The sequence below is a fragment of the Ceratosolen solmsi genome, unplaced genomic scaffold, assembly GCF_000503995.2.
Source record: "Ceratosolen solmsi marchali unplaced genomic scaffold, CerSol_1.0 scaffold80, whole genome shotgun sequence".
In the NCBI taxonomy this organism is placed as follows: Eukaryota; Metazoa; Arthropoda; class Insecta; order Hymenoptera; family Agaonidae; genus Ceratosolen; species Ceratosolen solmsi.
In genome coordinates, this window is record NW_011948459.1 from 152,271 (window position 1) to 168,849 (window position 16,579).

At 23.9% G+C, this 16,579-nt stretch overlaps 1 protein-coding gene across 1 annotated transcript in view; it reads left to right on the top strand.

The window, feature by feature from the left end:
- LOC105366864 (uncharacterized) overlaps window positions 1-16,579 on the top strand; it is a 58,629-nt gene that overhangs the window by 40,784 nt on the left and 1,266 nt on the right. Inside the window, exons 12-20 of the mRNA XM_011505451.1 lie at window positions 5-134; window positions 632-1,156; window positions 1,705-1,842; window positions 2,588-2,710; window positions 5,509-5,614; window positions 12,588-12,769; window positions 13,804-13,967; window positions 14,342-14,543; window positions 15,924-16,330. Of these exons, the coding sequence (XP_011503753.1) occupies window positions 5-134; window positions 632-1,156; window positions 1,705-1,842; window positions 2,588-2,710; window positions 5,509-5,614; window positions 12,588-12,769; window positions 13,804-13,967; window positions 14,342-14,543; window positions 15,924-16,330 (1,977 nt within the window). The remainder of the gene's footprint in view (window positions 1-4; window positions 135-631; window positions 1,157-1,704; window positions 1,843-2,587; window positions 2,711-5,508; window positions 5,615-12,587; window positions 12,770-13,803; window positions 13,968-14,341; window positions 14,544-15,923; window positions 16,331-16,579) is intronic.

A 16,579-nucleotide genomic window follows, 5' to 3' on the forward strand; every position in this document is an offset into this window, starting at 1 on the left:
ATAGAGAGTTGCATGTACCTTTCAATAATTCAACATCCACATTATTAGAAGAAACAATAATTAGTCATGATGCTCGCATAGTGAGAAACAGCTCGCTTCGTCGCCGAAAAAATAAATTTCGTAAAAAACCCGTGGTAAGGATATTATCAATTCGTTACTTTTTTTCAATGATATTATTTTGCTCTTTACACGTCTAAAAATATGAAAACTGAGACAATACCTATTATTTTGTTTATTTTTTTATACATCAATTTATACAAATGCAAATGCCAAAGTTCAAAGTCTATTTAAATATCTAAATAATTGACAATCATACTAAGAAAATATTATCATTAAAGATAAAAAATTACTATAATTCCTATTGTTTTATCCATATCTTTAAGTTAGCACGATATACTTTATCCTAAAGATATTTAATTTAAATAAATTTATATTAGTTCTATATTTAATTTAATATTTCGTATATATATATTTGAGTGGATATTTACTAGAACAATGGATTATCTCGGTATAATTTTTATTTTATCGTTCTACAATCTTCATAAAAAGTCTTCATAAAAAATCTTCATTTAAATTAATGCTAGTACATTATTTACATCGCATATTTTATTTTAAATTTTCATGCTCTTAGAGTCGCAAGAGTGAATCCGGTTCAGATAGCATGAATTTAAATAACCAACGTTCGGATTTGTGTGAAGATGTTAACGTCGGTAATAACATGCCACGTTCCATGCGAAAATCTATTAGCAGTCGACAAACTCGCTCAACTCACACTACAACGACGAACATGACCACCACGACGATGACGACAACGACCACGACAACAAAAATTATGACTCTTGTAAAATCGGGCTCATTTTCGGGCTGTAACTTTCGGCAACAAAACAGTGAGTTCACGATTAACAGTGACTCGCAATCAAATCACGCTAATCTGCCTTGGTGCACCATTGCAACATCTTCCGAGTCGGAAGAGAACGAAGAACCAACCTTGGCCGGTAGACTCATGCATACAGAATGCATCGACAACAATTATAACGAAAGCGCTCTCATCAGCAAACAAATGCATGCAACACACTTCAATGCCGGCGACAGCGATACCGAAAAAAACAGTTTGGGCAATAATTCCTTTTCCGACCAAGCTTGGGATAATTATCAGGTATAACATGGAACTTAATAAAATATAATTTTTTCGCCTTTTTCCAAATTTTCAACTTTTTAGAGAAAACTTTAAAGAAATTTTCCCGTCATTTTAAAATGTTCATTTTGATTTTCCAGTGTATTAAAATTTTTAAAATCTATATCGAAATACGTTAGTATTGTACAAACAAATTGTAAAAACAAATATTGTATAAATTATACGAAATTTCACGTTTTTTTATTTGTATAAAATTATACTTACAAAATCATTTTCAGTCACTAGTTAAATCTTAATAAAAGCAAATAAAAATTAATCTATTAAAAAATACTTTGCATAACAAAAAATAGCGCAGATGTAGCTGCATACAATCTTACAAGCAAACGAATAATTGATAACTAAATATTAATCATAAAACAAATTAATAAATAAAACGAAGGTTTTTAATATTTTTGCAATATATTTGTATCATTGATTATTACTTATTTGTTAATTCTTATTATCGAAAAAAAATTATAAATGTATATCTTCTGCATTATTATTTTAATATTATTTTTCATTTTCATTAGGAAAAGTATATGAGCGAACCTTACAGTGAAGCGGTAGATTTTGAAACAGCTAGACATCTTCTTGAATTTGGCGATGATTATAGTAACTTTCTTGACAGTCAGTCTGATTGCGCTTCAAGTTTAAGTGCAGTTCATTATGTAACTATAACAATATTAAATAAATTTATATTTAATGTGTTTAATGAATGCAAGTTAAATAATATTTTCTGTATATATTTTAATATTATATAAGTTTCTGCCAAAACCTAAACATATATTCTTATTATCAGTTTGTTTATCAATATTTAATATATTAAAATATCAAAACTATACATTCATATTTTTTCTCCAGTATTTCATTTAAACCTTCTTAAAAATCTTAAATAATTAAATTTACACTATTCTGTTATCTTCATTTTAGAATGTTGAATTTGTATAAAGAAACATTGTGTAGCATACACTTAATTTATTACATAATTAAAAGTATAATTTGATTAATGCACGATTTATATTTATTACCTAATACATTGGTTTCAATTCAAGATACCATTTAAATAATTTGTATTTCAAATAATCGTACATAATTCAAAGAATTTATAAAATACTTTATTCAAAGTAAATATACAAAATTATAGTACTTACAGAATTTTTTTTTCATTTATATACGTCATTTAGAAATAAGATTTTAATATCAATATAAATTTTAAATATTTACAAAAATATAATAAGAGATTTTGTCTTATTTAAATATATATCGCAAATTTTGTCATAAAGTTTTAATGGCTTTTTATGGAAACTAATAAATGATTACATTTTTTCAATTATACTATTTTTAATTATAAATTAAGTAATCAAATATACTTTTTATTAGTATATCAAAGAAAAAATAATTATTATTTAATAGAAGAGCAATGTTACATCAGAGGATAGCGATAGCGATTCAGAATTACAAAGATTGGCGGAGACATCTTGCAATCAACTTCTGCTATCGGAAAATCAATATGGATCCATGGCTGATAATAGCTTCGTATGTACTGCACTCTTAATATTTTTTTAGTGTATTGAACCTTTTTCGATAAATTTTTTTCCAATAGCTGGGTTTACAAAACGATCTAAAATACTTACAACTTTTAGTATAGTGTTAGATCAAAAGTTATCACTTTCATTTGCACGCTATTTTCTTCTTAATGATGATTTATAAAACAATTTATCCTTAAATTTCAAAGTTTTATTGATTCAGAAATTTTTTTAAAATCTCACGGTTATTACAATAAAAATAGTGGTTAAGAAATAAAAGTTTTCCTAATTAATTAGTTATAATGTATACATTGATATTTTATGCACTAACTAGAATTATTCGAATATTAAACATTATTAATATGCATTTCACCAAGTGTAGAAAATAAGTGAATTTGTTTTAAATTAAAAATTATAATTAATATTATATAAAATTACTTAAGAACATAATATGCAAATTTAATATTTTCATAGTTCTATATAATTCAGAATGTCTTCTTTTTTTTCTTCCACTCTGTTCAATTATGTAATAATTAACATTATATTTAAAACATTTTTTTAAATTACTATATGCTTATTTTACTTCTGATAGTCCATTTAATTTCAGTTTTCATTTATACTTTATTACTTTTAAATATTTTATAATTTATTTCAATTTATTTTTATAAAAATTTTTATGTATAATAATATTTGCTAAATGAGACTACAATTATGAAAAATTAAAATAATACGAAAAATCATGGTACTACAGAAAATACAAATACATACACATTCATATATATTTAGATACTTATTTGCTCAACATACAATCTAAGATAATATGGTATAATAACTAGTAAAACTATAAAATAAAATTTATTTAAAAATGAAATTTTTATGAACATTACATTTCTTTGAAAGTAATCTTGAAGTTATATATAGTTTAATATTATTTTCAATTATTGCAAAAACTCACTTTTAAATATTAACTTTTACTTTAAATATTAAATTTTACTTTAGGCTTATTATTATTTTAATTTTTATAAATCTAAAAGCAAATGATCGTTTTATCAAGATACTAACCGTCTAATTATTCAAAAAAATTATTAAAAATTTGTTCTATCACAGATAATTTAAAAAAAAAAACACATTTTATGTCAATATATTTCGATTTTTAGTATTACTTGAAATATTTTTATATTAATATAACTATTGTTCTCATAGCCAAAATATTTTCCATTTCTTATTTGATTAAATAGAATTTAATATAGTTTTGTAAGTCAATAAAATTATAATTAATAACTTACTTATTGGAAAGATTTTAAAAACAATTTAATAATCATTTTCTTTTATAAATTATTTATATATTCAATAGGATATTTTTAAAACCAAAATGAATTTCACTTTTTATAATAAAAATCTTTCAAATATGTTTAAAACGTGTTAGTGATCAAGTGAGGTAAACCAAAAAATGTGTATTATTCATGGTAAAACGATTTATTTAACTACGAATAACTAAAATATAATGAATAGCGTTTCTTTAATAACCACTCCATTTTATTCTCTATAATATAAATTTGACAATAAATATTATTTTATTTATTACATCGTAAATTATACATTTTTTAATTTGAAAAACTTTTCCTTGTCATGGAGCTATATTAAAAAATTATATTTAACCAATTTTAATTTTAATATAAATCCTATGACTATTAAATTTTAAAAAGATTATTTATTAGAAGATTTATTATTTTCACTGATCTTCACTTCATGTTTTTTATAGATACTCATACTTATTTGATGTATTTTTATTATTAATAAAACGGATTATGCTTAATATCTAAATAATTCAACATATTCTCAAAGGTGCCGTGGTTTTCCATATTTTTTCTTTTTGAAGATTTTTTCAATTACAATAATAATTTATAACATAGAATAAATTTTTGTAGAACTTTATAAATTGAAGAGAATTTGTGTCTTTTTCTTAAATAATAATATGCTGAATACAAAAGAAAATATTGTTTAAGTATTTGATCTAATTTTGATATATTCTATTATAAATAAAACATTTTAATATTCACAATTTATACAACCTTATACAAAAGTTATAGTATTTTAAGTTATCTTAAGTTAATAGAGGTTTTAATAATAAATATCATTAAATTTATCAATTTTATCTAGTTTTTTAAAGTTTAAATCTGATAAATTTAAGTTTTTCATATCAATTTTTCATATTAGTATTATAACTAATAATAGTAGTATACAAATTAAAACCATTGTAATAGTAGTATAGTATCTCTATGAATTTAATTATAAGAGCTTTGCAAATATAACCATATTGTTAAAAATGTTTCTGTTTAAATTTATCACAACAATCGAGAACATTTTTAATATTGATTCAAGCTATACAAAATCATAAAAGAAATCCAAAAGTATGTTGCAATCTTATTTTTTACAATTGTTGTGCACTTATTTTGCGTCATCCTTTTATACTTATTGCGAGGAGTAAATTTGTTTGCATTGACTATATCTTCAAGTTATATTAGCATATTATAATTTTTAGAGACTGTTAAAATGAAAAAGAAGTTATATAACTTAGTGTTAATTAATTTTGTTCATATCTATAAAAATAGTGAATTAATTTGCCTTACCTTTCTATTATAAACAAAAATCCCATGGCTTATTAATTTCTATACATTGGTAATTAGATTAGATAGGTTAATTTTATTTATGATTAAATAAAAGGTATTATTACTAAAATTATAGACTACTAAATACTAAAATGACTTTTGAACAATAAAATAAGATGGCATATGGTATTTGTTTCAGAGTGAACTCGCACGTGTTTGCCATAAAAACATAAAGTGCCTTCAAGCGATATCTGAGGCGAGTAACACATCTCGTCAGAATGATAGACATACTAAGCAAATACATGGTGAGTACTAGTAGAAAAAAATCAACGACTATAATAAATCTATATCGCTAGGTATTATGCACAGTTGCTATTTCCCCCCATTTTAGTGAACTACCCTAGCTTTTTTATAGCGTTAATGTGGTTTATACCCGTTCTTTTATTACATCTCATTTTATCATAATGAGACCCAATTATCTCACTCGTAGAAAAACAATATAGAATTATATAGAATTTTTTCAGATGTTATTCTATTTTGTTTATAGCTTAAAATCGGAATCGGTATATATTTGTTGTTCACACATACTACTATGTATTTTTATTTATACATTCCCTCGATTATTCTCTATTAATATGCTACGGTTCAAATATCTAATTTCTAAATTAATTTCTTTACAAGTTATTTTATATTTAATTATGAATAGTATTATAATTATAATTAGAGTATAGTAATAATACTATTATTTGTATATTGAAAAAGAATACATTAAATTATATAAATTAATTACAATTTTCGGTATTATCAAGCTAGAAAACTAATAAAAATTATTGTTAAATGAACTAATAGGTCGTTATTGATAAATTAGAGCTTAATTATTTATCTAAAATATATAAACGAGATTTTTTATAACTTATATAACAAATATTTTTCCAAATTAACTGCAATAATAAGTTTAAATGGTTTATATAAAAAATAACAGTTTTATATAAAAAAATAAGTTTAAATATATTTAATACAAAAACAAACAATTTATATGAACACTTTTATTTTAAATAGTAATTTTTATTTGTATATTTTTCATTATCTTCATAAAATTACTTTATACAAATCATGTTGATTAGCATAATAAAAATTTATATTTTGGGCATAAATTGCATACATGTACAAGAATTACTTTTCATGTTCTATTAATTACAAATATATATTTAAACACTACATAAAATTTTATGTTTTTTATTTATCTATTATTTTGCGAATTAACTTTGAATGTACTAGTACAAGCTAGTATAAATAATACTAGTACAATTAATATATATTAATTCAATCAAATAAAATATATAAGCAATAAACTTTACATTCATAATTATTATATATCATTTTTCTTATACTTAATTTATATGTCAATATATAATAAATAATTTCTATATATACAATTTGAGGTATTAAATACTTATTTATATGTTTTAAAAATGTATATTTCAAATTATTAATGTAAATGCTTATATTCATAATTGTTTTATTTTAATTTAAATACGTACAAGTAATATTCAATTTAATATATAGCTGAAATTTAATATTTATTATTTTGAATAATTCGTTCTCGTTAAATAATGAACAAGTGATTTGATACAAAACATATTAATGTTTTATATTTTTATCAATATATTAAATAGCCAATCTCTATTTCGAAAATTACGAAGCTTTATTTAAAATTATTTGTTTTAATTATTTATTATATGTTATTCTTATATTATTATTTGAATGTTATTGGTCTTCGTACATATTGTATTAGTAACTTATTTTATACTGAAATTATATATCAACATATACCACTATCTATACATAGTAATTAATCATGCATCCATATATACATACACATATAATGTGTACATACTATATATTTATTAGTTAGTCATTTATTAATTAAACATTTTACTATTTAATTAATTTAACATTATAGTAATTTAGTATTATATTTGTATTTAATCAGTTAATTAAAGATGAATGATATTTAAATCTATGATATGCATAATTTTTATAATTTTATATGTGTTGTTGATAGGTATATTTTAGTAAATTTCTCTTTAGATATTAAATAAATAGAATTTTTTGTAATCATAATATTTAAGAATTCTAGTAACAATATAATTAAAACGGGTTTTAATTTATTAATATCATCCATAATCAGTGTAACCGTGGATATTTATGCTATATAAATAGCCTTTCATTATCTTATTAATTTTATTTTTAATATTTCATTGAATTATAGTGTTAGCTTTATATATTATAAATATTTTGATGAAATATTATAATTGTAATATTTACATTGAAAGTAATTTTTATGAATAGTTGTTAAATATAAAATCGGATTTACATTGAATTTTATTGTAAAAATACTTCCAATTGATTGTTAAATTGACTATTGTCCATTATTAATTAATTAAGTATTATTATTTATTTCTTAAGTAACAGCTGAAATATTGTCTATATAGTTTATCCAAAGATTTTCAAATAAAATATTAATAAACTAAATACAGTTATTAAGTCGAATTGGAATATCAATAAATTATAAATAAATTTGCAATACTAATATCCTGTTCATTTTTATTTGAAATATAAATATATATATTCTTAAATACAATTTTACCTTCAAAATTGTAATACAAATACATTTATATACTGTATTATAAATTATATTATTTTTGTATTTATAAGATGCGTTATACAATGTTATCATTATACTTACATCTAGTAAGTTAAAATATTAAATCCATTACGCTATTGTGAATTAATAATTCTTTATTTTTTCCTAAATGAGAATATACCTTACAGATGTTAATTATATTAAATAACTATTAGCAATAGTACTTAATGCGAGGAAAATATAATTTTAACATTTTAATTGTATGTTTAAAATGCGTAATTTGCATTTTCTGGATTCAATTTTTCTTTAACTTTGGCTCCAATATTATTCAACGCTGAAATGCGAGAAAAGTAGCCCCAAAATAAAAATTCGCTCTTGGCATAGCAAAAGATCTCTACCTACGGAAGTCGAGAAAAGGCAGGCCATCCATATAGAGGTAACGCCAGGCATTTTTTACGTGCGCGAATCAACAAACAACAACAATTGATACCAGTTTCTGTGTGACTTTACATGCATGCTGACGTTCTGCAAACACAACGCTATGTCGATGCAAACTGACTTCATCGCGGCCTTCATCACCCCCAATAATCGTACGTACGCCTTATTTCTTAATCAATTGACAAGTCTTTTATTCCTCTATTAGTTGGTTTCATTATCGTCTTGATTCATACGACTAATAAGTAATCTAATTCGAAATCGACCCATTGTACAAACATCAGAAGTGTAAATTATTACTTTCTACCAGATTATTATATTTTTATCGATGCTTTTCTAGCTTGTATTGGTTAAATCTTGACTTGTTAATTAAACTCGAAAATTAGAAGATAAACATAACATTATTAGGTGATATTTTTCATTTCTATGAAAACAAGGCTCCATTTTAATATTTTCATATAACTTAAATATCTATATTTATAATTAAACAAGCATTAAATAAAAACTTACCTTTATGAATTACATGTGTACAATTAATTGTAAAATAACAAACATTAATTACAAATTATTTCTAAAATCGATATATACATGTTGTACCTCAATTTAATAGCTTGTTTATAAGAAAAATTGATCACCATAGTTATAATTTCTGGAAACAGAAACTTTCTAAATTAATATGAACGAATTAACAACTCGTGGAAAGTACTTGCTTATAGTTAAGGTAAAAAGATGATGTATTCTACAATACAAGCACTTAATCAAAAGCTTGAATTTATCTATTTACAAAATTAATTATATGTGAATAATTAGTGCGATCCAAATGGATTATATTCACCTGTCATGTGCTAGAGTTACTCCATTTTAGTATTGTCAGTATCTTATTCAAGACACTCGTTACACGATTACATTTATAAATCCATTGACTAATAGAATTTTCCCATAAAATGCATACGATAAGAATTTATGGAACAAGAGTGATTCACCTAGACTATTCTGTTAGACCATAATTATCTCTTATCGCACTTGAATTAAATACCAGCATAATAACAATCTGCTTTACTACCCCTAAATACATTTAGCAATTATATACTCTCCATTTACCTTTTTCTTTTACCGAAATTAATAAGAAAATCCCATCAGTTAATTGTTTGAGTTAGAACATGCGTAATATATTGTAATTTTCTTTTATTTAATGATTATGAATACCAAAGGTTTAAACACATAATACAATTGGATATATAAAATGTTTAATTTTTCTAGATTCATTAAATACAACTAGCTTTTATTATTTATTATTTTGTTTAAATAACCTACAAACTACATCATACTATTATTTTATTTGATTTGACAAATGTTTTGCTTGAAGCTATTTTACTATTTTATTGCCAATTTAAAACAAAAATTTGAAAATATCTTTTAAAATAGTTTTATACAGTATTATTTTATCCTAAAATAATATAATATTAGAATTAACTTTTCCATTTTATAAAGTATTAAATTCAATAATAAAATATTGAGAGAAATTTTAAACTTTTATAATATATTAACAATTATTGTTACTCTCAATGATATACTTTAATTGCTTTAATTATTTCAAAATATTTTAAATTAGTTTTATTTTTTAAAGGGGTATTATTGAAGTATTTATATCATTTGACTATAAGTTATAAATTTAAAAGTCCAGTTTGTTAATATTAAAACTAAGAGGGTTATATATATTAGTAATAATTATATTGCATAAAAATATGCATATAGATGTATAATAATTAAGTAGTACAAATTTATTACTAATAATTTTGTAACAATACTTTATTACACATTTATCAAATAATAAAAAACTACAAGAATTATCATTTTTAATAATAATATAAAATATATAAAAATCTGCTTCTATAAATTTCTAATAAAATAACATACATAGTGGAAATTATAAAATTTGTACAACAATATTTTAAATATTTGTTAATTAATTTTCATAAATTATTAAAAAATATTAAATTATTAAAAATTAATTTCATAAATTAATTCATAAATATTAATATTTTCATCTTATTTGGTTGCAGTTAGAAATTTAGATAAAATCTTTTGTTTTCGTAAGATTGTATATTTGTATGACCAAAATGCAAAATAGATAATCTTAAAGAATTAAATATTTCAAAAGTTTTTTACTGAAATATAATACAAGATTCAAATGTGATTAATTTTACGTTCTTTTATGAATCGTGTATATAATTTAATTTGATCCTCATTTTCATAATTTAATAATTTCTTACCATCTGGGCTAATTAGGTTTCTATTGTTACTTTTACAAATTGAAATATTTGTAATCGTAAAACAAATATAAGATTTAAGTATGGGCACTGAATAAAAAATTGAAAGATTTAAGTACAAAAAAATAGTAAGTATGTATACTATTAGGTCTACAAGTATGTAGACGAATTGGATGATACGTAATGAATTATTAGATGTGAACGTTTAAGTACTTTTATTTATTTCTATATGAACAAAATATCGATAATTGTTAATCTGGAAATGTTTGAAAACACAAATAAAAAATTGTATACTAACTTCTGTAGGGTTAGTTATTCTTGCTTTGAAAAAGAATATACTGCAGTTGAAACGAAAATTTCAATGATGAATTTGTATACTTTTAAAAAATTTGAAAAGATTATGTAAAAAACTGCAATATGAAGTATAATGATTATCCTATCCATTATAAGTTAATTTATTTAAATTGTGTAATTTATTTAAATTATTATGACAAAATACATTAAAAATATTTTTCAGAACTCTGTACGCTTATGTTAGTTTTCAATTAAAAAATCTTTATTAAATTTTTCCAAAACAAAAACATAAAAATTCAAACTATGCGAAAAGAAAACCTAGACGTTATATTCCACATACAATCGAAGATTTAATATTTATAATTTTTATAAAACAGAACTAGACAATGCACGTCAAATAAAATGTAGCTTCATAACCACTTATTGAGTTATGATATCAAGCACATATTTTGAATTTACAGGGTATATATTTTAGTCATCCCTGCAAAGTTCTTAAGTACTCAAAATTTAATACATATGTCATAATTAAATTTTCAACTCTTTCATTAAAATACATAGATTTAATATTTACAAACGCTTTAGTTTATAATTAAAATAGTTCCATTTGAATCTATATAAATGATTGACTTGAAATTTTTCATCTAATACTTTTTATTATTATTATAGTTATTTTTTATTTTAAGAAGAAAAAATCTCTGGAAAGTTATGAAATAACATTTTGGTATCGAATAAAATAATGATTATTCACATAAAATAATTATAGTTGTAGTTCAATTTTTTAATAAAATTTCTTTCAAATATTTATTTTCTAATTGTAACAAAGTAGTATAATTGTATACTAATTTTTTTAATATCTCTAAAGAGAATTATGTAAAATTAATGAGTTATTGGCCATAACTTTAATTACTTGTCAAAATTGATATTTAATAATTAATTTCAAATCATTTGAATTTTATTTTGTGAAAGTATATTCAAATAATGATTCAATACAAAAATGTTAAATAACAATAAACCAAATAAGTATATCATCAGATATTTTTTATGATTTTGAAGTTGTAAATTTCATTTGGTAAAAGAAGACAAGCATTTAGTATTTAAGAATCTTGTAAAGAAAGTAATTTGATCAACTGCATGAAAGTTTTATTTAACTTGTCAATTTACCCTGTCGAGAAAATTTATTTAAAATTTTTTGTTAGGAAGAAGAACATAGTTAAAATGGATTTTACGAATTCTTGAGAATATAATTTACGAGAATTAAGTGTTTTTATTTTTAAATATTCATTTAATAAAGATTTTTATAAGATATTCAGAAATAAGTATGCTAATGTAACGTGTACGTGTGCGTGTATGTGTATGAAACATTTTAACAAATATTAGCCTAATATGATTTTTAATACAATTGCAAATATATATTAGATTTCAAATATTTATAATTTAATAGCAAATGTCAATATTGTTAAAATTATACTTAGTATTATTAATCGAAATTATTAGTGTTATAGTTGAACATATAAATGTACATATGAACATATAAATAAATGTATCTTTGTTTGTTTATTTGTTTGTGTGTGTGTGTGTGTGTGTGTATGTTTATATATCTATTAAGTAATTTAAAGTTTTTTATAAATTTAGGCTTAACAGAACGATGGGAATCTCTTTCGCTTAGAGTAGAGGAGGCACAGAAGATAAACGCTATTCATCACGAAATGGCAACCATGAAGTTGGAATTCTGCACAGCAATACAGAAACTTATGTCTTATCGAATCGTTTTAGATGAGTCGCACGTGATCGAAAACCATATCAATAAAATTGAAGTAAGAAAATGATTATATGAAAATTTATCGAATTAAATAAATTATCATAATCAGTAAACTATTTCAATTCACTATAAATACATATTTTATAGACAATTATAAAATACATAACAACATAAACAAGTGTCTCTTTAATGTCAATTTACAAATTTCTCTTATTATTTAAATAGAATTTGGACGATGAAAGAAATAAGTAAAGAAAGATTTTTCAAAAAAATATGTAGAAAATTATGTCAGGTATAGCTTTATTCCATAGTGAAACATAGCCTCTAGCAACAGTTCTAAAAACAAATACATGATTCAAAGTTTTTCTGCGTCAATACTTCACACAATTTAATGGACCCCGGTAAAAAAATTCAATAAAAACATGATACGTTAAAAGCAGCTTTTAATCATAATGATTGTCACCAGTCTATCATTTGTATACATCCTCGAGTCATAACAAAATTCAGTATTGTTTTAAAGAAAAGTATCCAAAAAAAAATTTTGTGACAATAGCGTCGAACAATTTTCATATGTAGAAATAATTCTCCATTACGACATCTTCTCTCTTAATAATAACTGTTCAAATAGTGTTTCTAGTTAAGACAAGTAGAATTATTCATTAAAATAAGGTCTCTCATAAGGTTCTCATATCTCTAATACTAATCTCCTAATCTTCCTAATATCTTTTAAGAAAAGTATTAAATTGATGAAGTAAAAGTTTCATAAATATGATCTAATATTATTCTTTTGTTACTTTTACCTTTCATATATATATACATATATATATGCATATATGTATATATGTATAATTTAAAAAAATCTTTGTAAATGATCACATTTTTAATTAATGTAAAAATTATTAGTAAAAATTATTAATAAAAAACAAATTTATAAAATTTTATACATTTTTTAATATATACTTTTACAAAATCAATTAAGAAACTTATTTAAATATAACTTTAAAAATTATTTAGACGAATATTATTAAAATTCATTTATAAAAAATGTTTATATACTAATGCCATTTTAAATTCAACAATGCATTTCAGAACGAACTGATTCATTTAAGAAATCGCAAAGCTGCTATGTTAGGGTTAAATATTACAACACATCGCCTTATTATGGATCTCAGTCAGCAGATGTCGCCTACGATTGCTGCCTTAAAAGACGAAGTTGCAGAATTGTACAGACTTTGGGATGAAGCATTCCAAAAGTAACTATTTTAATTTATGGAAACAATTATTTCACTTATAAAATACATCTTTGCAATTTCATTATTAATTGAATTCTTTAAAAATTTTTATTTTTTGTAAATGCTTAAATGAATTATTTATTATACACCAATACAAAAAAAGATAAATTTCAATGGTGTTTGTATTTAATTTTTATAAGCTTATTAATTACACGACTTTCATAACATAGAGTTTATTAATATATATATATATATATATATATGTTTATATTTGTTTTAATTAATATTTCTAGAAAAAAATATATGAAAAATTAAAATTTTAAGCACAGTAAGCTATTTGAATTATTGGGACTTAATATTTATAAACATATATTATATAACTAATTGCTTTCCAGAGGAAATCAACAACTGTGCACTTTACAAGCAGTTCAACAGTTTACAATTCGGCTTAAAGAGCTTCAGTGTGCCTTACAGAGAGATAAGGATACTCTAGCAGTGTTAGATGCAGCACTTAAAGCTGGAGCTACAATTGAAGTAGCTTCATCAGTACGAGATGTTGCCCGATTACTTTCGGAGAAACACGAAGTTACTGATAAAGTTAGTTCATTGCTATATAGTATTATTAAATTTATTATTCATATCGAGTCCATAGTAAATAATATAAAAGATAAATTGTTAAAATTGGTAAAAGTATCGATTTAACATTGTTCAAAATTGCAAGAACCCTTCCCAAATCATTAGACATCTGGAAAACCCAAATTGTTATACATCTGGAAAGCCCAAGATATCCATATACCCAAGATAGCCATCTGGGGAAAAAGTCGTTACATCCAAAAGAAAAAATAAGTGCATAGTTGCATCCACTGCTTGTAGCACCACATTTGCCTCAATTATTGTAAGTTCTAACTTTCCTTTCGCGTGGATATTTAAAGCAAGCACGCATCATGTCAGACGCTAGTCAGAATTGGTCCGTCAGAGGTAGTCAGCCATGAGCTAGTCACTCAGAAACACAGGCGCTCCCTTGGGGAGGGGGGGGGGTCAAGTAAGGAAGACGGTCTGTCTTAGCAGGACACCATGGAAGAGGCGCTCTCTTACAAGGGACACCCCGGAGGACGGACGCACACTCTAACAGTGGGGACGCCAAGGAAGAAGGATACTCTCAGAAGAGCCGCTAAGGAAGGTACACGCAACAGCTTCATACAACTACACAAGCAGAACCGCATACACAGTGCCCATAAGCATGAATTTGTCGCACCTTTCTTATATTCAGTGCCACCGCCCACTTTCAAAGGGACTCATTACCAAACGCGCACTCTCACAAGAAGAAGACCATCACACACTAGTTGGCACTATACAAGAAGTGTCAAAAAATTTATGACTTCACACTTCTCCGTGTAAACATGCACCACCAAGCGCACCATGTCAAGAGGATCCAGAGATTTATTACCTCCTACCTTTACATGTAATCTATGCTAACACCACGTGGCAACCACTAAGGAATTGCAAGATATCAACGATTCTCATCATCAACTTAGAATCATTATAGTGTAGTTGTAATTAAAACGCAATAAACAACACGAAAAGCAGATGTATTAAATATTGAATTGAAGCGCTACCCCTCCCACTTATCCATACTTTTCTCCCACCAGTAAAGTGATGGACTTAGTCTAATTTTAAACAAACATCAATATCAAAAGTAAGATCAATATCAGTGTTATTAAATTATTATTACAAAGTAGTTTTAAATATATTTGATTTTGATGCTTATAGTTCATTAAATTATATTTTTAACTGAGATATATTTTCAACATTTTTATATAAAATAAAATTTGCTTTCTTATTATTCCATTAACTTTTGAATTTCAAAAATTCATATTTTCTTAATAATAAATTTTCTTAAAATACAATTTATTTTAGAACTGTCATATAATTTGGAATAAATTATAAATACTAACATGTCAAAATATTTTACAATAGATTGTTGTTCCGGATGAAATAACTACAGAAGTAAAACCAAACATGAACAAGAGCGACAATACTGTGAAATTACCCTTCAATGGCTCTGTAGTTTGCTCATTGGTTGGTCTCGAAGGTGGTTCTCTCTCAGATAGTGGAATCTCGGATAGCGGCAGCGACCAAGAGCTAAGTGTGCGAGAGCGGCGTCTCGCCGTCCTACGCAAACTCACCCGAAGCCTTGAGTCTCAGCTCGTACTAGACTCAGACAACAAAGTTTTAAATGAGCTCTGGCGACGTATTGAGGAGACTGAAAGTGAACTACGGACACTTCAAAGACAATGCCGCGAACTTATCGTAAAGACAGCGGCAAGTGTCAAATTTCGGTCAAATGTATGGCCAAACACTGCACCACATTATCACATTCTAAGGTGAATATTATCTGAATTTTACACCTTAAAAATGAAATTTCATGTATTTTCATGTATATAATAGTAAGTTTTTGTTTTTATTACTGTGAAAGCAAAATTAAATTAATATAATTTAATCATTTCAAAAAATGTTTTAATATATTATATTTATAGAAAGACTAATAAATAACTAATAAAATTTGCAATGGATGGAATTACAAAAAAACATTAAATTTAATATTTAAAACTACACGAGTATAATAATTAGAT